Consider the following 25,016-nt stretch of genomic DNA (forward strand, 5'->3'; position numbering starts at 1 on the left):
GGATAAAAACGTTTATTTCAAAGAAAAAATAGCGGAATGCCACATACGCTTCAATCGTAATTGAGTCGGGATTGGATCTCAGTCGAAAGTGAATCGTATGTCGCTTAAGTAAAATAAGAAGAATCGGGCCCCTGATCAAATCATAACTAGGTTGGTTTTACATAAAAAATTAAAAACATTTGCATGATTTTGTAACACTGAAATTGAGATTTACCTAATTAGTGTATTAGTAATGGATTACGTAATAAGCTAAGAAAACTTTAAGCCGCGGACTGAACCGACTACTTTTTGTTTCCTCTTATTCGGAACCTGCCTGACAACATTTATGATATCATTACATTACATGAGTTTGTGACCATGCAACTAAGAATAAGAAATATCTTAATGTCAGTTAATGCAGCATATTTTCCCATGCCGGGACCCATAATACAACCATAACTCAATAAGAAGAAAAATACAGCTACGGAATACCTACACAAATAAAGAAACAATAATAAAGAGTAGGCAGTCAGCTGCGGCCAGTTGGCGGAAGCCGACTGTACGAATCATTGTTTTGCCGCCATTTCCCGAGTAATCGTCGGACGTCTGAGTAATTTCTACATAATATGACGTGATGGGAGATAGCCGAGTCGAGCGGAGCACGTGACGAGGGGTCGCGGGTCACTGGCCGCCGCGTCCACACTACTGCGTCGCAATTTTTTTAATCTCACTATCATTACTTTCACAATAACTAAGTGAACCGATAATCTTATTATGAGATGAGGTTTTTTGTCGCCCTCGCCACTATTGTTTGTTTGGATGCAACGCGGGTTATGCTCCTGCTACACCTGCGTTAGCGTTAACGTTAATGTCAATGGCCAACTACGCGTTACTTATTGCATTAAAAATGCGTGTTGGCTACACTTACGCAAAGAGTTAATCCCTCATGAAGTAACGCGTTAACATACATTAAAGAGGTTAAACTCAGACACACAAAATAATTCTAAAAACTAAAGCTTTCTCATTTGACCATTCCATTATCGTGCTCGTAAAATGCAGTTACAACTTAAACAAAGTATATACACTCGTCCTTGCATGCGTGCAATGAGATGGCATTAATGTAGCCAACATCACTTATGCTACTTCTCCACCTGCGTCTTAACGCGTTAATTTGCATTACGCAGATGCCAACGTTTTAATGGCAATTTATACAAATGGCATTATGAATAGCATTAAACGTTAGCACCGGTGTCGGTTTGGACACATCAAAGTTTAGTGCGTAGCTTAGAGCGCTAAGTGATGCCATTAATAATCACGTTTACAAGGACGAGTCATGGATTTTGTTTAAGCGGTATTGCATTTTACGAAGCACGAGAAGCTTTAGTTTTAGAATTATTTTGCGTCTGAGTTTAAGCTTTAATGCGTATTAACGCGTTACTCATGAGGGATAACTCTGCAGAATTGTACGTAAGTGTAGTTAACACGCATTTTGCAATGTGTATTGGCCATTGACATAACGTTAAAGCCCTGCTCCATCTGCGTTAGCGTTAACGTTAATGTCAATGGCCAACTACACGTTACTTATTGCATTAAAATGCGTGTTGGCTACACTTACGCAAAGAGTTAATCCTCATGAAGTAACGCGTTAACACACATTAAAGAGGTTAAACTCAGACAAACAAAATAATTCTAAAAACTAAAGCTTTCTCATTTGACCATTCCATTATCGTGCTCGTAAAATGCAGTTACAACTTAAACAAAGTATCTACACTCGTCCTTGCATGCGTGCAATGAGATGGCATTAATGTAGCCAACATCACTTAGCGCTCTAAGCTACGCACTAAAACCCTTTGATGTGTCCAAAAAACCGACACCCGAGTTATCCCTTAACGTTTAATGCTATTAATAATGCCATTTGTATAAAATGCCATTAAAACGTTGGCCACATCTGCGTAACGCCAAAATTTTACGCGTTAAGACGCAGGTGGAGCAGTAGCATAACGCAGATGGAGCAGTAGCATACCTGCTCCACTTGCGTTAGCGTTAACGTCAATGTCAATGGCCAACTACACGTTACTTATTGCATTAAAAATGCGTGTTGGCTACACTTAAAATGAATGATGCAGTTACTAAATTCAGTCAAATGAAATCGCATTTAGGTAGGTAGGTTTAATTAAAATTTAGGAAAAATAACGGCTACTGACTCACTACATCATTTAGAAACACAAGAATCCGGTCAGGCCCACTAAAGGCATGAAAAAGAGGATATTTGAAAGTGGCACAAGTATCCGAAAAGCTATTTGGGAACCTGCTGGCATGGTAGTTATGCGATGCAGAGGAATGAGGATCATGTTGTGAGAAAGGCGATGAGCATGAATGTGGATGGATATAATGGAATGGAAAGGGAGGACCAAAGAAACGATGGATGGATTTTGTTTATGTCGTCATGGCTAGAGTTGTGAGATGACGCTAGATTGAAGAATATGGGCTGAGAAAACATGCTGCATCAACCCAAAAAAATTGGGATAAGCGCAGGAGGATAATAATAATGAGACTTGATCTTGCTATCCGACCGCTACTGCAATCGATCGAATCGATAGGATCATTCATTGAACGGTTTCTATAATCTTATAGATAGTTCAACTCAGATTTGCGCGCGGCCCTATGTGTGCGTCGGCTTGTAAATATACAACTTTCATTCGTGTGACAGTGACGTCGTCCGAGGATGACGTGTTCTTATCGCTTTTTGTTATGGGTACAGTCGTTTACGAAAATGTCTAGTTCTTCACGGAGAAAATGTTTCAAAGGAGTCAGGTAGCGTTTCAAAAAATGAAACATTCAAAGCTTTTTATTATAACATTTTACAGTTTTTCATTATTTTCTCATACGTCTTTTCAAATTGACATTGACAGTGTCTAAGAAATAAATGACGTGAAATATCTAAGATGAATTAAATACTCCTTACATATTTTCTAGCTCGGGGTACGCGGACAAAAAATAAAAGTGTGGACTAAGAAAAAAAACGTAATCGTGTATAATAATGTAAACAAAATGTGGGGAATTTTAAAAAATTATATTGCTTCGCATAATATCGACCAAAATAAGACGGAAATATTGAAACTCATAAATGAACGTTTAAATCAAATTGATTAAGGGATGTGGGGTAATACTTGTCGACATGTACAAAAGAATAAAGAAGAATAGAGAGTCAGAATTTATAATTCACCTTGGAAAGTAGCGAATCCAAAAATTCATCATTTGATTTTTCAAGTAGCGATTCAGAATCGTTATAAAAAGATAAACACTAAATTACGTTATAACTATTTTTCTTATACACCTGTTTACAACCCCGAAATAACTGTATTTGTACCTGACTGTACCTCTTGTCACGCACACAAAGTCACTGTATATGTACAAGGATTACCCACACAAAAGGCCGCGCGCACGACTGAGTTGAACTTACTATACCTACTAACACCGTTTACTATAGATACAATCTACAGTACCTAAACATTTTAGAAGAATAATTCCCCTTTAAACTAATGAAAAAATCATTCGCCGTTCGGAATCTATACTAGGTATCTCCGGGTGTCATACATACGTACGCAATAGAATATTGCCAATATTCTATCCGGGTATGAGAAGTGGTTTCCATGAGATGCGGATTAAACCGCGGAGAACAGCCTGTAGTACCCAATAAAAGTAGATATTTCAATCTTTTTCCCAGTTTGTCTTCCACCACTCTCAAGGTACCTGTACCCTTACGGCAGCTTATGCTAATATGTAGGTAGATGTTATCGATCGGTCAATATTCCTTCTAATACCAAACCCTCATACGGTTATATTAGATTCAGTTCTTAAAGCATGTCTTAAGGTGGTGAATCGTTAACTGGCACAATTAGAGAACTGTAACAGATAAATATGTAGATAATGAGGACTACATACATAGAAGTGACGCCTCCTGGCGGCAGGCGGAGCGATCACATGACGGCTCAGTGAACCAATAACATGACATTAACACTAAATTAGCTGATAATATGGACGTCTGCACGCGATACCATGTCATTGCGAGCCCGGGTACGTATCACAGAATGCGGACATTAGTGGCGATTACCGTACTCTACTACGCAGTAGGTACATGTACGAGTAAGTACACGCAAAAGAGTATGGCAAGTGAGGGGCCTACTTTAAGTATCTTCGGCTTAGGCGTTGACCACCAATACTCTTATTCCGCCGAGGGCGAATGGTTAAAATTATCCAAACTGAAAGGCAAAGATGTTAGAGGGGTCAGAGGCCTGTTTTTGGACTCAGAATACAATAAAAAATATATTGACAGAAAGAACGTATTTAATTATAAAACATTCGCACTAAACGTGCACACATAGGTACATAATATATGTACATAATTTAGGTACATAAGTCGCTATATACCGAAGGGGTTCACTCATTGAAACTATGGTTAACGGCGTTTTGCCAAAACGGTGGCATCAAAGACCAAACCACAGAAGACATTCTTACAGCTACTCACACTAATAGTTTCATACGACAAATAAATAATACTGATAACATTAATATACGATACGTACATACTTAGAACACGACAATATTTACAGGTCTATCTTATGTTATTTTTAATTGGCATCCGATTGATTACTGGGTATTTCACAATTGTTTATATTACATGTGTGACTGTTTTCGCACAACGTCTAACAAAACAAGAGCTCCATGACCTCTCAACTGTACATGCTGGGGCCCGAATCTGCTGAGTTAATAATTTCAAAATTGAATAGAAATTGCATCGCAATAGCAGTTTTTTAACCATATCTGGCATTCTGCTACTAATATAAGACCATTCCAACGACATTCGATTGGTTTGCGATTGGTCTGCCATTTTGGCATACACGGTAGTTTGTTCTACAATCATATTGCAATCGTAAATCATTTGCAGCCAAAATGATTCATTTTTGAATGACAGAAACGGATAAAAACGTTTATTTCAAAGAGAAGTTAGCGGAATATATCTGAGAATATTCAACTACACTGTTGAGAATTGTGATAAAAACAAACATTCACACCATGTAATGTATGTAATGTTTACGACATGGATTGGTTGAACAGTTACGTTCCGGTCCACTCAGTCTCAGCATCTGACTCGCGGATGCAATAGCTTTATGTACAACATTTATTTGGCACTATTCTCACCTAGCTAACGTAAGTACGGGTTATAACACTAAGCTATGTACAATGTATACAGATTCAAGAGAAGTGATGACATCATGACACCTACATGATCAGTGTAAGATGCTCCTGTTCATGGGATATAAACAAATGACTAGTGGTACGATTATTTGTTATGTAACGTAGTAGAAAGATGAAAGCACCAAATTTTACGTGACATTATATTAATTTATTTTGACATCAATAAACTTTTCAGACGACTTCAAAGAAAGATGCGAGATTCTCAATTAGGATGACTATTTTCACGACAGTCACAGGAATTTTTCTTTATAATTGTTTGTTTCTTTATGATTGTGGGTGCGGCTTTCATCTTACGTCACTAATGTTAGTCTAGAGCAGTACAAGTGTTACCGGCGCAGACGCGGCAGCACAGGGAGACTATTTCTTCTGGGTTTCTTGGGGTTGCGCGAGCGGCTCTTGGCCTTGCACAGCGGACAGATGGGCGCGTTGCGGTGGATCTGCTGGTGGCACGACAGGCACGACTTCATGGGCGGCGGCTGCTGCCTGCCACACACACATACTCTATGCATACTCGCTACACTGTTACTTACTAACTCTTTTCTCAATATGCCAATCTAATATTGTAAAGTGCAAGGGTGCAACTGACATTTTGTTACTATAGGGGATTTGTCATTTGTAATTGATAAATTTTAAGATTATTAGTAGGTAAATAAAAACCTTGTTCCTTGGGTTCAAAATAAAGTAAAATAAATGATTGTGTAAATTAACTGTAATTGAATAAATGAAAATGAATCGGGTGCGGGCGAGGGTATCAGAAGGAGCAGGCGAAGGACAGGCGGACAGAGAACCAAAAATAAAAGAAAACATAATCGAACCTCAGCGAGACGGTAATGAAATCTTGGTCGAGTGCAGACCTGAACGCGGGCGGCGGCGGCGGCGGTTGCGCGGCGCGGCGGCAGGAACGACGCCAGCCGCGGCGCCGCGCCCGCGGGCCCGCGCCTGCGCCCGCGCCGCCCGGCAGCGCCGGGAACCGGCTGCACACACCGCGCACGTCAACCCACAGGTATTGCTTACAGCGACATGTAGCTTGTTTACAGATAATATAAAACAATTCGACAACCCCGAGGGGTCTAGCACAATCATTCTCCAAACTGCAACATGGGAGGTTACATTGATCTAATTCAGGTTAGAGGATTGTTATATCATCATAAGCCTACACATTGTTCCCCAGCTGACTGTTGATTGCAGACTAAGAATCTAGACCCAGTTTACTCATGATATTTTATTAAACATGTCATATTCAAAGATATACAGATTTTGAACCTGCTTCATCCCATCCATCTTGAAAACCACACACATGACACCACGAAAGTTAGTTTAGGTTTAGGTACATGTACTGTCTAACCACAAAAACTTTTAAACATGAGTTTTACACTTGTCTAAAAAACAATGTCAGATTATAACGTTAAAGTAAGGTCCATTTTGCAGCCACACTTTTTTTAGAGAAGTGTTTGACACATAGTAAGACCAACATTGTTTAACATACCTACCTTTTTATATTTTTTCTTGACACTCAAACTTCAATGTGTCAAATAATTTTTTCCACTGACTTTTTCTTAATTTTTTTTGTGAAAATTTGTTATATGCACAGATGGTGAATTTTGATAGAGATAAAAGTAATGTCAGTAGGCACACTTGTGAAGACATACTCTGGCGTGATGGGGCTCCTCCTCTCGTGCAGGCGGGCGCTCCAGGCCGAGGCACTGGCGCCGCAGCAGGTCCACCTCCGCCTTCAGCGGCCGGTAGTCCTCGTGCAGCCGCGACGCGTTCGACAGCTTGCGCGTCATGCTCTCCTCCGTCTGCTTGATCACCGTCTCCATCTGATACATTACAATATTCTATGCAGTCATTCTGTTTTCTTCAGAAAATTAAATCGTTATTCGTTAATTTATTATGGCTACTGATATGAAATGAAATCGTTCTTTTGCAAGTTGGACATTACATCACTTTTAAATGTCATTTTAAGAACGCTGGGGTCAGCATTTCCTAATTGACTGATCCCTGAGAAGAAACGCCGAAACAAACTCAAGGGTCATTGTCCCTTTAAAGTCCAAACATGTTATAAATAAAATAATATTATGTGAGTGTCATCATTTACGCAGTCTGGAATGGCCTTTTGAGGAAAGAGCCTGATGCCAGACAGTATTTATGTTATAAGAATATATAATGTTGCTTGCATACACGATACTCATATTCACAATAATAAACAAAGCCTACACTCTACACATGCTCCAAACAGCTACAATCCTCAACACCTGCCACATCACCTGAAAGTTTCTAACTTCATCTACTTTCACATCCACATTTTCAATTTAATTATTACAACGTTACACACTTGGCTCCAGCCCGTGCGCAAGGGTTTTTAATACTCCCGAAAGTTAAGGAAACAAAACAACATAAATAAAAAAAATACAATTATAATATATAAATGTCAATAAACTATGACTTATCATGACTTCAATGACCAATTAACAGATTTCCACAATAAATTGTAAGTTGGAGCAAGTCATACTGGATTTGAGTATTGAGCTAGTCATTGCAGACTGACAGTAAAAACAAACAGTTTAAAGTGTTACAATTGTGGGCCAACAATAGCACCCGCCTAAGTAAACAAACTGCCGCCACCATACTTGTTGTATTTATAGCTCCTCCTTCTGCACTGTGTGTGTTTCCTATATATACAACATTCCAATATTCATTCTCTGTTATTTATATGTATTGATGTCATGTTATTATTACATTATTACTATGGAAGTGAAGGGCAATACATACTGAATAACGTAGCAAACACCCTCAGTTACTTTTCATTGGAATTATATGTAATTCAGTACTTTTCTTCAAATGACCATTATTTTATTTTTCAGAATGGTATCGTTTGTTTATTGTTAGGAGAAGAAGAAAGATATGAACAGCAGTGAGTAGTAAGGTGAAGTCCTGGGCGTTACCGCGTTGATGTCGGCGTGGATCTGGCGCAGCTCCTCCACGTGGCTCATCTTCTCCTGCTGCAGCAGCTCCATCTCGCGCTTGTACTGCGCCAGGCAGCGGCCCTCCTGGTCCCCGCTGCGCACTTCATTCAGAATGCTGCGCTTCATTCGCTCCAGAGTTATTGTTTTGTTCCTGGAAACACAACGCACACACCATCACACTTATATCAACTCAATTTTATCTGTCTATCATCGGGTACCTATTTATTGTGCGGAACACAAACTAAACCTCTAATAGAATCAATGCATCTGATACCTATTCTTTACCAATCAAAAGCACTTCTTTACTTAACAGTAGCTTCATAATTTATTGCTCATTGTTGTTTTTAATATCTACAAACTAAATTAAATACTTTCGTCTAAAATAACAAAAAGAATCATATTATGTGAAGTCAAGTGTTTATTGATCGAGTCCACAGGTGCGAGAACCTTTCGAGTGTTTAGTAAGTGATAAAATAACAGACCTGATCTCTTTCATGGCTTCTAATTTATGATAAATTTCGCGTTCGTTTTCAGCAGTCATTTCTTGATATATTTTCGTCTGAAATTACGAAAATAAACGAAAGTGGACAAAGCGAAAAAACGCAGACATTCGTCCCCGTCCGTGCGTGCATGAGCCACAGACAACTAATTAATTTTACTATGGTAAACTATCTATGCGTATTGTTGTACAGATAATAAAACTCTTTCGTTTTTAGTAACACAAAAGCAATGGCAAATAAAACTAACACGAAGTCAAAAACAATATGAAGCAGTATCGATCTGAAGATAGGCACATTAATATAATATATTGTAACAAACACCAGATTTCTAAACCTAGGTATCAAGGTGCTCTCTAAACGATCAAGTAAATTGCACATGCAAAGTCGACATTTAAGGTTAATATCACAATATTTTTATTGAACGGGAGTTCATAATGACCGTCTAATAATGACGACCAAATACCGGGCCAACCGGTTATTCTCAAGCTCAGTTAGCTGTGCAGGACATTTTTATTTATACATATTTTCATATACTCTTTCTGTTTGTCTTTTTCAAGCTGAACTCATCCGCACTAATAGACAGTAGTCATATACAACTCGCTGATTGTTGATATTAAAGTAGGTCTAATGTATTTATTACGAATGCTATTAATTGAATAGAAAGGCAAGGGACATGAAAGCTGATAAGTTACTATTCTATTAACGGTCTAGTTGCGATTTATGCTTTTTGTCTATGGTTCAATAACAACATGAGATAACAACACTATAAAAAAAAAATGAATTGTAAGGAAAATGGCCGCTAGACCATTGATAGCGGCTTGCTGTCAAAATAGTAGAATAGTTTTTAAGACAACGCGTACGCAATAATTTGTGTGGAAACATTATTCATGCATGGTTTGAATTTGCAGACCGAATGAATTTATTTTATTGTATCGCAGGTGATTCCAATATAACTTGGCGGAGGTCATTTACACCTTTGCAAGTGGCTTCGTGTCGTGCCCACTAAATTCCATCGAACAGTGTTTACTTGTGAGAATGAGTGAAGAAGGCAGCGAAGATTCGCCTCCACGGCCCAAGCGCAAGATCAAGAAAGTGATGGTTCTTTCGTCTGACTCTAGCTCGGACAGCGACGAAAGCGTCACAGCGGCGGGGTCACGCAGAAAGAGATTGAGGGTGATTGTCTAAGCTTCAACACAGTGTATGGACTGGGATTGATGGATTATTACAATAAGTATATTTTCAGGTGCTGAGTGATGAGGGTAGTGACAGCAGCAGTTCAGTGGTGTGTGCCCGGCGTAAGCGCGCCCTGCCTAAGCTTCGAGATTCCGATGGTGACAGCGACACGTCAGGATGGGCCACCGACCACTCGGACGCGCCCAAGCCCGCTGCCTCGGCGGCTAGACCTACTTCAGGCTTTGCATCGGACAGTTCAGAAGGGAATTCAGACAAGTGCTCTATTTGCCTGTTACGGTTTACCAATCAAGAAGTGGGCACTCCTCAGAGCTGTGAACATATTTTCTGTCTTGACTGTATCACTGAATGGTCTAAAAATGTGAACACTTGTCCAGTAGACAGGATGACATTTGACTTTATCGTAGTAAGAACATGTGCAGGCGGACGGGTGCTACGTACTGAGCCAGTCAAGGTGGTGGAGCGCAGGCCTTCCGTAGAGCTGCTTGTCATTGAGGACCCCACTATCTGTGAGGTATGTATATAAAGTTGGGACAATACGATAATAATAATGTCAACAGCAACAATCTAAAATCATGTTAAAAAGTGATCATTGTGACATGTGTTGAAAGCTCTAGTAACATGTTTATATGAAAGTGGCAGAAGTACAGAACGTTGTGTTTCAGGTGTGTGGCCGCACAGACAATGAGGAGACTATGCTTCTGTGTGATGGATGTGACCTCGGATATCACATGCAGTGTCTCACTCCACCATTGTCTGAGGTACCTCATTTACTGTTACAATAATTTGAACACTTATAATTACAGTAGGAACACTTTGAAGGTTATGATTTAAATTGAAATTTCCTCTCATTTCAGGTCCCTATAGACCAGTGGCTCTGTCCTAATTGTGACAATTTGCTATCAGATGTGGATTACTTATTCTCAGGCATTACAGAAATGGACTCAGATGTAGCAATCACAACTAGAGGTGCAGTAGCCCGGGAAGGCAGAAATGTCAGATCATTGAGAACTCACAGTGTAGAACAACCTTCCACATCTTCAGGACGTCGGGGCAGCCAATTGAATTCTGATGATGTACCATCAACATCTCGAGGGTCACGAGCCACGCTGGGGAGCAGCTCAAGGGCGACTGCAACTAGGCGTAAAACTTCTGCACATACACGCAGAAGGCCTAAACGAAGAAGAGCTAAAACTGTCATTATTGAGTATGAAGTGCAAGAAAATGGTAAATTTCCTGTCACAAAACAAGTTAAAAGGAAACTAAAGAAAAGAAAGGTTAGTATCACCTGCTCCCAGTGCGCCACTGCCAATACAGAATCACCCAAATGTTGTATTACAATTGCAAGCTTTCGAACCATGTGAGCCTTGAATTTAATTTTCATGTTGTTTTATATACCTACCTCGATGTAACTGGCTCAAGCTTGGTGTAGACAGCCACATGTGGTAATTAATCTTTGTTGTATCCTCTTATCTTGGGTTAGAACTAGCTGTTGACCTCATCATAGCGGCTATACTAGTGGTGGATCTACCATAACGGGCACTGTGGGCTTGTCCACAACCCAGATGTTATGTACGTACTCCCATATGAACTCTCCTTACATATATAATCACACTAAAAAAGCCCATATGTACTATCCCTATACTCCTGTATGTACTGTACCTACTCTATTAAATGTATACCTCCTCTATTTACATCCTTATGGTACCTATGTTGGCTCCACAATATACATACTTCTAAGTTTACTGGCTTTGAATGTTAACAATATATTACTTGAAGTGAATACTTTGACTGGAAGTGGGGGTTATTCGCCGGTAACACCCTTTCGTCACCACTGTTGAGGATCGGGGAAAAAAGTTTCTTTCGTTCGCAGTGTCCATAAATGCTGGTTTTTATTTTTTAAATATGGAAATAAAAATAAAACATGTCATGGATTTTTAAAATGTTTTAATGGATTATGTTAGATCTTTTAAAACACAATTAACTCGAAAATAAAAAAAATGCCTTATCATGTGCATAATAACCATTTTACACTTTGATACAACCATCTTACGGGGACTCTGGTACGGGCACAGCATGCACATAATAAGGCCATTTTTTTATATTTTCTCGTTAATTGTGTTTGTACTTAAGGCTCCGAAACTGTTAAATCGATATTTTTTTTATCATTGCACTTGACTATATTTTATCCTTGTACGGGCAGTAGTGAACGCGGGTGAAATCGCGGGAAAACTGCTAGTGTAAGATGGAATAGTTTTTTGATCTCTTGCGTAAGTTGACATTCGATATGCGAAAAATTAAAAACCATTTTACATAGTCGCTACCAGTCGAAGCATTCACCTTTATAATAAGTAAGTCAAGCCAGGCAACAAAGTGGGAGTAGAAAGTACCTAATTCCGGCCGCAGTGTACTGTAGCGACCGATCCCCCGCAGAGCAAGCGGCGGCAGCGGCAGCCCGCACGCGGCGTGCGCGCGGCCGTGCGGCGCAGCTTCGCAGCGCGCCGAGCCCGCCGCCGCCCGGGGGCCCGCCCGCGCGCTGGCCGCGCCCGCGCTCAGCCTGTTCGGCGACGCGTACGACCTGCCGTACTTCTCGGACGAGGGCGAGGGCGCCGTGTCCGAGCGCGCCAGCACGGCCGTGGCGTCGCGCCCCACCTCCAGCATCCTCAGCGCCTACAGACAGGTCGGTGCGGCTGCCCGGTGTGCGATCCTCGACTCCTGACGTGTCGTGTCTAATTTTGCTTATCTTTTCCAGGCGAGGAGAAAGATGATAACCATTCCGTCTCCCACCCACGCGTCTTCGGCTCCCGACGTTCTTTCTTCCATCCTCGAAAGCCAAACGTTACTACACTCAAAAAAATCTGTCGTCTCCATATCTGTCGACGGAAGTGTTAATATTAAATTAGAAACCCGAGAGTCTATGCGTATACCTAAGAAAAATTCAGACAATAATAAAGAACAGGGGAAGTTAGATCTAACGCAGGACCAGGACGCTGCGAGGAAAGTGCCGTCGTACCCGGGACAGTCCCGCGGCGGGCGCGGCTGGGGCGGCGGCTACACCGGCAACTACCACCGCGAGCAGGGCAGCCTCAGCCGCGGCCACGACGCCTACGGCTACCAGCCGCGCCCCGGCGCCGCCTTCGCCCAGAACAACCACGCGCGTCGCGACGACGCCGACGTTTACAATAACTATTCCAGAAGACCGCACCAGTACCCGATAGGCGACGACGCTAATTTTGATCGAAACAGGAGGCAAGCGCCAGAACAAAATAGACCTCAGAATAATCAACCTCCGAACCAGCGCCACAACGAGCAGAACCAGGGCCGCTACAGCCTGGCGCCGTCCTGGCAGCCCTACGTGCCGCCGCCCGTCGCGCCGCGACAGGACCCTCCTCCCGTTCAGCACAGGCATTCATTTGGAGGTTTTGAGAATCCCCTAGACATGAGAATGGGCCCAATTCGGCGACAAAACTCTGCTAACAGTAATCTAGAACCTGTCGGTGGAGCCCAAGGCCAGCAAGCGACGAAGTCGCAGCCCTACCGGCCGCTGCCTGAACCGCCCATGTTCAAGTTCGATAAAACGCCCGAGCTCGATAAGTCTGAGGACGAGAAAAGTGATTCCAGTTTAGTCATAGACACTGAGAAATATGATCCCACTGAGCCGACAAACGACGATGATGACAGCGGCGAAGAGGTGCCGGCAGCCGCGGACGCGCAGCCCGAGGCCCAGAGCGCGGCCCTGCCCGGCGCCCAGCCCGCCAGCGCCGCCGCCCCGCCGCCCGAGCCGCAGGGCCTGCACGGCGCGGACGGCGGCGTGCCCGCCAGCGTGCTGGACAGCGCCGTGCGGCAGGTGCTGCGCGAGCACCGCGGCCTGCTGGCGCCGCCCGCGCCCAGCGACGACGACTCGGAGGGCGACTGCCCCAACTTCTCCATCTACTCGGCCGCCAGCGTGCACATCGCCAACAGCGCCGCCGCCCCCGCGCCGCCCGCGCCCGCGCTCAGCTCCGGCCTCGAGGACCTGGTGCAGGAGGACGACGACGAGCCGCCCGCGCGCCGCCCGCCGCCCCCGCCGCCTCTGCCGCCCTCCAAGAACACCTCCGACGAACAATTCAAAGAGAAAGTATCCAAGAGATGTCCCATCACCACCAATCCGCGAAATCCAATTAAGATAAAACTGAATACGCCGTCTTTGATTAAACGACAAGTCAGTCTGTACGACGAAGAGGAACAAGACATGGAAGACGAGGACGTGGTGGAAGACGCCGAGGTGGCGCCGGCCTCCGCTCCCACTGACGACGTGCCGAACGAGAAGGCTCGCAGGGATGCTTCGCCCGCTAGAGACGAAATCTTTTCCGATCTCGCCCCCGATACTAAATCCGTGGGGCCGGTCGAGGCCAGCACGGAAGAGCCGGTAAAAATGCAAGATCCAGTTCCGGTAACAAGTTCTGCCGAAGTGGAGAAAGATGTCGAGGAAGCGGCGAGCAGTCATGCGGATATTGACGCGTCAGAACCTGGCGTGAAAGCGGACGAAGAGGAAGAGTCGGAACACCCCCCTCGCGCCGCCACCCCCCCGCGCCGCTCCGCGTCCCCCGCCCCGCGCCGCCGCTCGCGCAGCTCCGACAGCGAGCGCGACGACCTGTCCGCCGGGGACGACCTGCTGCCGCTCGACGCCGACCGCTCCACGGCTTCCGCCGACAGGAACGATGACCTGCTAGAGAAAATGACTGAATCCATCAGCGAGACCGAGGACGAGAGGAGCTACACGCCCTGCCTCGACGAGAACAAGTCCAAGGATACCTCCATGGAGACCGAGAAGGAGAAAGGCATAGAGGGACTCGACACCGAGATGATATCCGAAGACGAGGGCAACGAGATGTTCTCGGACACCGAGCGCGCCTCCCCGCCCCTCCCCGCCGCCTCGCCCGCCCGCCGCGCGCGAGGACGGCGAGCTGCCCGACAGGAAGAAGGAGCCGCGCCCTGACGACGCCAAAAAGAAGAAGAAGAAAGATTCTAAGAAGGAGGGCAAGGACAAGGGCAAAGGCAAGACTAAGAAGGGCGAGATCGCGTTCAAAAAGCTCAGCAAAAGTGGTAAAGAGAGAAATTATAGAGATAAAGATAAGAAACGCGAGCGGCGCGAGTCCAGCGACGCCGACCGCGAGCGAGCCAAGCGACGCAAAGAGCGCCGCAAGGACCTCGAGCGGTACGACGTGCGGACCGTCGTCTCCGAGAAGCGGCGCCGCCCCAAGGACGCCTTCGGCCGCGACGTGTCCCCTCCGCCCTCGCCCTCCCCGCGCCTCACGCCCCGCGAGCCCTCCCCGCACCGCCGCTCCACCTCCCGCCCACGCCGCTCCGCCTCCCGCCCGCGCCGTTCCGCCTCCCGAGCTCGTCGATCTGGCTCTCGCCCGCGCCGCTCGGGCTCCCGCGCGCGGCGCTCGGCGTCGCGAGTGCGGCGCTCCGCGTCCCGCGCCCCGCGCTCCGCCTCGCGCCTGCGCCCCACGCCGTCCGCCTCGCCCCGCGCCGCGTCCCGCCCGCGCGCCGCGCCGCCGCCGCCGCCGAGCGCGAGAAGCGCGCCGAGCCCGCAGGCGTCGCGAGACCGAACGCTCCCGCAAGAGACGACGCTCCGGCTCCGGGTCTAAGAGCCCGCGCCCGAAACCCGCCAAGAAGAAGAAGCGCGTCCGCTCCGAGCGCTCCGCGTCCCGACGCCGCTCGCCACGCCGGCGCAGCCCGCGCCGCCGCCGCCTGCGCCGCCGCTCCGCCAGCCGCTCGGCCGAGCCGTCCCCGCCGCGCGCCGCCGAGCTGGCCGGCTCGGTGGACTCGCGCCTGCTGTCGCCGCGCACGCCGCCGCCGGAGCCGAGCCGCAGCCGCGCGAGCGGCGCCGCGACCGAGCGCCCGCGCCACCGCCGCCTGCGCGACGCCGCCGGGCCCTCCAAGGAGGTGTTCACCTCCGGCGACAACATACTCGTCAGCGTCAGCTTCAAGGAGCAGGAGCGCGACGACGGCGACGAGCGACGCGAGCGGAGGCGCGAGCGTCGCCGCCGCGCAAGCGAGCCGCCGCGCCGGAGCCCGACGCCGCCGCCCCGCGCCCCGTCGCCATCATCGACCTGGAGCGCTCGCCCTTCCGCGAGCTCACGCCGTCGCCGCGCAACGTCATCGTGCTCAGCGACAGCGAGCCTGGGAGAAGGAAGCCGCCGTCGCCGCCGGGCCCGCCGCCGCGCCGGAGCCGGCACACGGCGCCGTGGGGCCCAAGACGCCGCCGTCGCCGGGCCGCGCCGCCGCCCGCCGGCGCCGGAGCGGGCGCGGAGGAGGCAACACGCCGCCGGAGCCGCCGGACTCGCCGGACGCGTACGACCCGTACGAGCCCACGCGCTCGGCGTCGGCGTCGCCGGGCCCCGCGCGGCCCGCCAGCCCGGCGCGGCCCTGCATGACGCTGGAGACGGCGCAGAAGACCAACATGTCCGCCGATGAGGTCATCGACCGCCGCCCGCTCTCACCTATCGAAAAGGTATGTCGCCCTGTTCGTCCTAAATATGCGTCTGTTTGTTGAGACCTTTCTCAGGAACGTAGCGTTCAGTTTGTTAAAAGATCGTTTATTTGTTCAAAACATGAGTATGCAATGCAGTTCAAACAGGTTTTCAAAGCAGGGTGACACGTAAAAATCACGTTCTCGCTTGATTTACCGACATGAGTTGGTAAATGTAAGAATTAATTATAAAGTTAAGATTTTTTCGGACTTCTACCAATTTAATTCAAAACAAGCTAGGTCATACTTTTATAATATCCCATACTTTTATTAATACAACTTCGAAATAAAAATTATTTAAATGGTTAGAATGTTGCGTATGTTTTTGACTTATGGTTACTTAAAACAAATGACGATAAATTGATTGGTCATTGGTTTATTCCTAAAACCAATATTTATCAGTCCACATTAGTAAAACCTAGCATGTACTGAATTCGAATAGTAATAGTCCGAAAAAATCCTACCTTTATAATAAATACTTACATATACTTATGAAGAAAGTCGTGTTAGTTACACATTTTATAACTCAATAATGGCTAAACCGCTTAAGCTGAAAATCAGAGGGGAGACAGCTTAGACCCGGGAAAAGAACATAGGATACTTTTTTCACCATCTGGCTACATAAAATAATAGTGTGAAAATAAATTAACGTACATGTACATAACAAACAACTAGATGGTATTATTTAAGAATTCGTTGAGATTATAAAATTGATTTTCTAATATCGTTTAGATACATATAGGTATCATAGTTTATCTCATTTAAACTGTAAAAAAGTCGAAAAGTGTGAGGTCATTTAAATATTACGAGAACTAAACCTACTACCAACGACCAACTGTAACAAATCGATATATGACCGATTTGAACAATAGATAGTGCATCTCGTGTACTGTAACCGGTACATGGCCACCGACAGGTCATGGCGCTCCTGCAGTCGACGCGCGACGTGTCGCCCGAGCCGCCGCCCGGCGACGCCGCCCCGCGCCCGCCGCCTCGCCCCGCCCGCCCCGCGCCCGCCCGCGCCCGCGCCCGCGCCGCCCGTGCGCATCGTGCTGCCCTCGCCCACGCGCTCGCAGCCGCCAAGCTGTTCCTGGCCAAGCCGTCGCCCATCAAGTCCGACCCCATCAAGCCCATGCAGGCCACCAAGATCCAGCGGCCGGCGGCGCTGGGCCCCAGCACGGCGGCGGTGGCGGCGCGGCGCCGCTCGGGCCCCGAGTCGGAGGCCGAGGCCGAGTCGCCGTACTCGCCCGGCTCCAGCGACTTCGGCGACCTGTTCGAGCCGCCGGCCGGCGCCCGCGGCTTCGACGCGCTGCTGGAGCGTCCGCGCCGCAAGGCGGGCGCCGGCGCCGCCAGCAAGGTGCCCGTCAAGCTCAACCGCAAGAAAGGTGCGCTCTTCACTCTCACACATTTTACCTGCATAAGGGAATTAAGTAAATAGTTAAAGCAATCATACAAACGATACGCGCGTTCTGTTCAAAGTACATAAATACATTGTTGAGACGACTCGCCTTGCACTTCAACAGACAGACTCGCCCATAACGGGCCTGCTGGAAGAGATTTCTTATGAAATAAGCTGTGCCTATGTAATATGTATCAATTTTTTTCTTCTTGTCTGTATTTTGTGTGTGTACATAAACTACTAAATAAATAAAGAGTTGACCGCGTCGTTGTATCCGCAGGTAAAACGCAGGTGGGCGTGAAGATCGACGAGGACAACCTGAAGATCCTGGACGACCTGCCCAGCTCCGCCGTCGAGATGCAAGTGAAGAGCAAAGTGAGCAATCAGGCTGTTTATGTGTGTGATCCTATTATGTTATGCGTGGTAGTTGCGGTGCGGCGGTGGTGGCTGAGACACTCGGTGTAACTCTGGCGTGTTCGCAGTTCCTCAAGAAGCTGAACCGGCAGGAGCGCGTGGTGGAGGAGGTGAAGCTGGTGCTCAAGCCGCACTACAACAAGAAGCACGTCACCAAGGACGAGTACAAGGACATCCTGCGCCGCGCCGTGCCCAAGGTCAGCACCAGCATGTTATACTGCTTGATATCCTCTGCTTATTTTAACCTTGTGTTGGACCAATTCTTGATAAAACGTTTGTAGGCGTTGTTTTTGATGTTATTTTTGTACATTTCATGACTATAACTAAATGCGGCTACATGATAAGCATACTGTATTCCAGATCTGTCACAACAAGACGGGCGAGATCAACCCGGCTAAGATCCAGGCGCTCGTGGAGGCGTATGTGAAAAAGTTCAGAAAAAAACATAAACTAGGACTAGTGTAGTGACGCTAGTTGTATTACATAGTGTAGCATAGTGTAGAGAAGTGCGGTCCCCGCTCAGATGTTTTATCAGAATATTGTAATTATAATTTATGTATGGACGATCTATTTTACTTAAACTTTTATTTAAATAAATAGTATTTAATTATGAAATTAATACAACATTGTTTATTTTGTTACCTGTGAAAACAATAATGCATAAGCATTTGAGAACTAGAAACACTGATTTCCACTAATTATGAAACTTTTTTCACAAAGGCTAGAACGGCCATGCCATTAAAAATTAAAAAAAAAAAAAAAAAATGAAACTTCGCGTATATACATTAGAATAACAGCATTCATTCAGTCCAAATCCAGGGGCTTGATTCTGCTAATTTTACTTAAGCAACATATGATTAATATCCAACAGATCCAATCACGACTCAATTACGATTGAAGCATATGGGGCATTCCGCAGATATCGTTTAGGTTTTTTCGTTTATTTCATTTGAATCGTTGTAGGCATTGTCATTCAAATTCTACCTGAATCTATAAATGAGTTAATTAACTTTTATTTTAAAAACGTTTTTATCCTTCTCTATGATTCAATCATTTTATCTGCAATCGACTTACGATTATAGAGCACACTACTCTTAAGTATAGACCGTATGCAAAGATATATGGCCGAATTATAACCCCGACTATTTAAATAGCTTGAAAAAATATTACTCCGGCGTCCATACATGCTTACAGGCTTTCTATGCAAAAATCTAAGAACTGGTGAACTTCTATATCGATGATCTGTTTTTCCATATTGTCACATGTATGACGATGGTCCTGCTTTTGAGATTCAAATGCAGATGCTCTTAACTTTTGAACCAGTGTGACGAGAGCCATAATATGATATCTGGCAATTATATTTATAAATACTTTGGGTAATTCCTAAATTCCAGAATTTATCTCTGCGAATGATTTGGCCGTCAACAGCGACTTTGTGAAAAACACGAACTAATTCTTATATCTTTTTAAAAATCAAGCAATTTTTAAAAGATGTCACAAGTGTTGTTGGTTCGTGTGTTGTCACTTGTTACCATTAAAACGACATAATGTAGTAGTTGCTTATTGTTTTGTCATTTCTATATGCTATCGACTTTGAAATTAATTTGGAACCTTCTTTTATTAAAAGGAGGAAGGGATACGATGAATTAAAAAGATATGACTTTTGATGTTTTTTTTATTTCTAAAATACAAACAAAAAACTAAAAAAATCAACATTGCACAAGATTATTCTGACAAATATTTATTGTCACTATGATAGGAGAACTTTAACTAGATGAAACGACACGGATCAAGAACTACAGGACTTACAAAAGCAGGGTGGATCGTATCGCCGGGAAATCTAACATGTGATTAGTATAAGTGATGAGGAGTTCAGACGGCGGGCGCGAAGCCGATGCGCTTGCCGGCCACGTCGAACTCGGTGTAGTACTTGCCGATGAACACGTCGCCCAGGATCCACAGCGGTCCGTTGGGCGGCGGGATGTCCAGCCCCATGAACCCTGACAGGCACACCGTCTTGCCGAACTGCGTCACCTGCGACACAACACCTTACACGTCTCACCAGGCATAAGGAATACTCCTGACATACACTGGACACTCGTTAAGCGTATTCATTAATATGCATTCTACCAATAAATGTGAAAGGATTCAATGGATGTGAATGAAATATTTAGATAGTGGTATTAACGAATGGAAGAGATGAGAGCGGGTGCACTCACGCGCAGCACGTAGTCCTGGCCGTCGAGCGTGAAGCTGGTGCCGGCGATGGTGAAGGCGACGGGCGGCAGCGTGGGCACGAGCGAGCAGTCCACGGCGTACTGGCCGAACGCCATGGGCGTGGCGCCCAGCGCGCGGTTCAGCGCCTCCACCTCGGCGCTGGGGCCCGCGATCAGCGACGTGCCCGTGTCGGCGATGGCCTCGCAGCCGGCGGCGCAGAACGCGTGCTCGCCCACGCGGACGCCGTCCATGTGGAACTGCCAGTAGGTGGCGCGGTGCACCGGCACGTACGTGAAGTTGCCGCTGTAGTGCGCCGGGTCCGAGCCGCCCAGGATGATCTCGCCGCCCTGCGCCGCGCTCGGGTCCCTGCCACACACCGCTCGTTACCCACGTCTGACGTGCTACTGGCTCGAGGAGCTCAGCAGGACGGTCTCGTTCCATTTTATAAACCATCCATTTTCCAAGATAGTTAGGAAGCGACACACACTATGATGATGGTGATGATGTTACCTGTTGAGGTAGAAGGAGAAGACCGGCTTTACGAGCCCTTGCGCCACCATGTTGTCGAACACGGGCGTCACGCCGTCCACAGAGATGCTGCAACAGACAGACACTTAGAACGTTCAAACAAACATATGTAGATACTAAATAGTTGTAACATGTAAACAGAGCCGAGCATATAATCTGCGTTCTCGAGGACTTTAAAGAATTCTATCGTGTTTTGTCGTAATCGTCTTGCCTGAATTCTAGTTGTTGTGATGCATAGAATGATTAAAGCTAAGGCACCTGGTGAAGGCCATGCCGAGGATGCCGTCGAACTTGGCGGCGACGAAGGCGAGGCCGGGCTCGGACATGGCCTCGGCGAAGGTCTGCGCGCGCACGGTGATGCCGCCCACCGTCACGTCGTCCTGCGACAGGAAGCCCGACAGGCTGCCCGAGCCGTAGTGGATCGCGAACTCCGTGCCGTTGGCGCGGTACGTGCTCGACTTGCTGCTGTCGTACTTGTTGTGCAGCACTGCAACACAATGCGCTCCTTACATTTACTCCTGCCGTATCCGCTCATCAAAGTACTTGTATCAAAAGAATAGTTTGATCAGTGCACATGTAAGAGTATCGGCTAGAGAGAGTGGCGGTACGTACGACAGGCGATGTTGGTGAAGTGGCACTTCTTGGACGGCACCCACAGGTTGGAGGAGCCCGTGTCGAACACCACCTTGAACGTCTGCGGCGGCGAGCCGATGGAGATCGGCCCGTAGTATTGCGCCTGCGACACAACACAAATATACTTTCACATCATAGCTAAATCCAGACATCAGACAGAATCATTTTGGTCTCTAATAGTTGAATTCACGACTCGAGATAGATTCTGTATAGTATTATAGGCACTTGGAGAGGCCTATGTCCAGCAGTGGACTGCGATAGGCTGATGATGATGATGATTATAGGAAAGTGTTTTTTACTGCATTACTGAATTTATAAGGGAAATTATAAGTCTAGCCACAAAATTATTTATTGGACACATGATTAATCTTCTAATTTTATAACTAAGCAACGGGGAAATGACATAGCCTCTAATAAACTAATTCGTCTTTTTTTCAACGCCAACTAAATCTATACTAATATTATAAAGCTGAAGAGTTTGTTTGTTTGTTTGAACGCGCTAATCTCAGGAACTACTGGTCCGATTTGAAAATTTCTTTCAGTGTTAGATAGCCCATTTATCGAGGAAGGCTATAGGCTACTTTTTATCCCGGTACGGGAAGTAGTTCCCACGGGATGTGGGTGAAACCGCTGTATTCTATAGAAAGCTTCAACTAAAGGTCATCAATTATTGTGACTTGTCCTTCTTATTTATACATTGTCATCTAATTTACTAACTCGGCCTCGGTTTTAGCATATTGCCATTTATAACCTTCAATTAAAAAACATTGTATTAAAAATTGAAGATAGTGACGAAAACGAATCGCTGCAAAACCGACTCCACGTAGTCTTGTCTGCCCTACCCCTAGAGTGCAATTCGAAACCGCGTATGCGCGAAGGGGCGAGGCGGACTGCGAGCTGAGGCGCAGGTAGTTTCAGCGCTGGTGAGCGTGAAAACCATCTGCGACGATAAGCTCGCATGGGATCGCCGGAGCCACGCAGCGCCGGAGCTGTGACAGAAGCCATGCCTGCTGCATGTTGCTTGCTTACATTTTAAACATACTGAGTTAAAAAATTAGAAGCTAAAAAAAATATTTTATAATGTCATTTAATAATATTTTAGAAGTTTACTGTTACAATGCATGCTGCAAATTTAGATGCTAAAAAATAACTATCATGCTGAGTAGTATTTAGAGTTGTTTACTTAGAAGATGACTAGTGGCTAAGATAGTATTATTTAGATGCTCGTTAATTGTGGCTGACTTAGTAATTTAGAAGGCAACATACATTTTTGGGGGTGAATAATGATATTAAAAAGAAGCCTGTTTAATTAGCACCCAATTTATAATATGATCATGTCAAGCAAAACAAGTGATCGCGTACTGCGTGGTGGCTCAAGACGTTCAGGTACAGCTAACAACATGTAAATGCTTGTTAGTAGTCTTAGAGCCCGCATAATCGGACACCACATAACGTATTTGCGTGTCAACCCTGTCGCGTCATGCAGATGTATCATGTAGTGGCCAGTGGGTTTATTGTAACACAGCATTTTCCTCATGCTCTACACAAAGTCAACAATATCAACTAATTATATATCCAGTACGAGTATGATTAATAATAAATAACTTAATCAAGCATATCATAACATTGCTTGTTTTCCGTGTTCTTTTCATAAGAATAAGTGCCTTAGCATGTCAATCACTACATTGTACAGTATTACAGTGCAGATCACATTATGTTTTCAGTGAACTGCTGCTAACAATTAATGCCAAAAAAAGAATGCCACAACATAGTGTGTAACAGTGATAATGTTTGTTTGTGTCCCGACATACAATATTATCGCCTGCTGGGGAGATAAGGCGGCTCTGCCTGCGGGGTTATCACAACTTGCTTTTAAACAACACCGCTTTAACATATTACTCTAATAATGTATATTGTGCTTTTGTTGTCTGCAACTAATAGAATTTCAATCTTGACAATTTTTTGTTACAAATATTAAATTACTGTTTTTCTCATAATATGCTATCAGTAGGAGATAAGTAATTCTTGGAGTAGCTGTGATTATAAACAAAATATTTGTGTTATCTATTTTTAGTCAATGGAAGGTAACTACCCTCATTTGATATCTGCACATTGGTTACAAACAGCTTAAAAAACAACTACACAAACAAGACCTATTATTACAATACAGATAATTTCAAACACATTATCAAATTAAACTCAAAAACTACTGTGCAGATTTTCATAGGGTTTTCACAAATAGGTTCATCAAGAAAAACATTCACCGCTGGAAGGCAACACTACTAAACTGCTATAATATAAAGTCTACCATATCAATTGTAGCAGACTACTTATATACGTGTTAGTGTGATGTGAAGTACATACATCAAGGTAGTTGGAGAGTGGCTCGGGTGCGGGCCCAGACACCGCATACTTGATCCTCACCACCTGCAGGTCAGTGCCAACCTCCTGAAAGTGTCTGCGCACTGTTTTCATGCGATACAGGGGCACTCTATAAAGAAAAATATAATTCTTGTCATAGTAACATACTAACCTTAGCACAGCCTTCTGTAATTGATTTTCACGGAAATTTATTATAAATTGTTTTTATGGCCAGCCAGAAGGTATCATTAAACAGCTATTGATCTTAAATTTGAAGAAGTAACTAACATGGGTCGTGCTCCCTGATAATTGTGATAACATAGTGGGATCAGCATCAAATTAACACTAGGAATTGTATAATTGGCTCGCTTACATACCTTAGAAAGCCGGACACACAAGTGGCCGCGAGTGCCAGGCACAATATCATCAATTTTCCCATTTTTCTTGCAAGTCACGCACGACTCTGCGTTGTGAAACAAAAATAAACAATGAACTTTTAATAATGCAATTATCGTATATTCTCTATCACCTTACATACCGCAGCTAGTTTTGCGGTGTTTCTCCTGTTGCGGAGAGAACAAGAACTGATAAAATGAAATCTAAGTTGTCGTATTTAATCGTCCGCAACGACAATATAATTCAATTATTCACCGGCGCGTTTTGACGCGAATGCGGAATTGTGGATAGATAAAATATAAAATTCTCACTCAGAATCAGACAGCTCCAGTGTTGCCACTTCCCAGTCGCGCCAATATGAATTCACTAAAAAACAATTCAAACTCTAAATATTTATTTGCATGTTTATGGTTGTGTGTATAGTTATCGGCACGGATAATGAGGATCGCTTTGTTGCGCACTGTACACTTAAGGCAATAAATCACTTCTGCGCAGGTGAAGGTCAGAGCTCAATATCCTTGCCGATGATTATAATATGCGCGAGTCGCTAGAACCGCACGCGACGTTTTTAAATGCATGTATCCTGCGCATGTGTCTCAACATGCGCAAGCTACTTGCACCCGTGTGACCCTTTAGTGCAGTCATTGAAGCGAGAA

The 25,016-nt window shown here is 45.3% G+C and overlaps 4 protein-coding genes across 5 annotated transcripts; 2 read left to right on the forward strand and 2 right to left on the reverse strand.

The window, feature by feature from the left end:
* Positions 1-4,308: 4,308 nt before the first annotated feature.
* Positions 4,309-8,879, reverse strand: LOC110372901 (zinc finger C4H2 domain-containing protein). Its single transcript, XM_021329922.3, is given in 6 exon segments — positions 4,309-5,721; positions 6,054-6,212; positions 6,888-6,902; positions 6,904-7,058; positions 8,184-8,355; positions 8,687-8,879. Coding segments are annotated over 6 exon segments (717 nt in total). The 5' UTR covers positions 8,746-8,879; the 3' UTR covers positions 4,309-5,564.
* Positions 8,880-9,467: 588 nt separating this feature from the next.
* LOC135116628 (PHD and RING finger domain-containing protein 1-like) lies at positions 9,468-12,628 on the forward strand. Its single transcript, XM_064035643.1, has 5 exons — positions 9,468-9,877; positions 9,948-10,409; positions 10,561-10,656; positions 10,753-11,172; positions 12,329-12,628. Exons 1-5 carry the CDS (start codon positions 9,740-9,742, stop codon positions 12,626-12,628), a joined length of 1,416 nt encoding a protein of 471 aa, XP_063891713.1. The 5' UTR covers positions 9,468-9,739.
* Positions 12,441-18,849, forward strand: LOC110372803 (splicing factor, arginine/serine-rich 19). The gene is given in 12 exon segments (XM_064035566.1): positions 12,441-12,575; positions 12,648-14,776; positions 14,778-15,417; positions 15,419-15,929; positions 15,932-16,092; positions 16,095-16,394; positions 17,329-17,406; positions 17,408-17,492; positions 17,495-17,797; positions 18,092-18,186; positions 18,294-18,422; positions 18,586-18,849. Coding segments are annotated over 11 exon segments (4,524 nt in total). The 5' UTR covers positions 12,441-12,575; positions 12,648-12,659; the 3' UTR covers positions 18,691-18,849.
* A 1,033-nt stretch (positions 18,850-19,882) lies between these two features.
* Positions 19,883-24,662, reverse strand: LOC110372529 (lysosomal aspartic protease). 2 transcript variants are annotated; one of them, XM_021329303.3, is made up of 8 exons: positions 24,503-24,662; positions 24,342-24,427; positions 23,968-24,094; positions 21,583-21,706; positions 21,229-21,457; positions 20,953-21,039; positions 20,445-20,808; positions 19,883-20,259 (listed from the first exon to the last, which is right to left on the reverse strand). In XM_021329303.3, exons 2-8 carry the CDS (start codon positions 24,401-24,403, stop codon positions 20,098-20,100), a joined length of 1,155 nt encoding a protein of 384 aa, XP_021184978.1. In that variant the 5' UTR covers positions 24,404-24,427; positions 24,503-24,662; the 3' UTR covers positions 19,883-20,097. The 2 variants fall into 2 exon arrangements, with proteins under 2 accessions (XP_021184978.1, XP_049703496.1); XM_049847539.2 differs by having other exon boundaries at positions 24,342-24,652.
* Positions 24,663-25,016: the final 354 nt, after the last annotated feature.

The sequence above is a fragment of the Helicoverpa armigera genome, chromosome 7, assembly GCF_030705265.1.
Source record: "Helicoverpa armigera isolate CAAS_96S chromosome 7, ASM3070526v1, whole genome shotgun sequence".
Classification (NCBI taxonomy): Eukaryota; Metazoa; Arthropoda; class Insecta; order Lepidoptera; family Noctuidae; genus Helicoverpa; species Helicoverpa armigera.

Coding starts and splice junctions, on each gene's coding strand:
- LOC110372529 (XM_021329303.3), bottom strand. CDS start 24,403: ATGGGAAAATTGATGATATTGTGCCTGGCACTCGCGGCCACTTGTGTG. Junction 21,458..21,582: donor CTTCACCAACATCGCCTGTC/GTACGTACCGCC, acceptor ATTGTGTTGCAG/TGCTGCACAACAAGTACGAC. Junction 21,040..21,228: donor CTCGGCATGGCCTTCACCAG/GTGCCTTAGCTT, acceptor TGTCTGTTGCAG/CATCTCTGTGGACGGCGTGA.
- LOC135116628 (XM_064035643.1), top strand. CDS start 9,740: ATGAGTGAAGAAGGCAGCGAAGATTCGCCTCCACGGCCCAAGCGCAAG. Junction 9,878..9,947: donor CACGCAGAAAGAGATTGAGG/GTGATTGTCTAA, acceptor GTATATTTTCAG/GTGCTGAGTGATGAGGGTAG. Junction 10,410..10,560: donor AGGACCCCACTATCTGTGAG/GTATGTATATAA, acceptor GTTGTGTTTCAG/GTGTGTGGCCGCACAGACAA.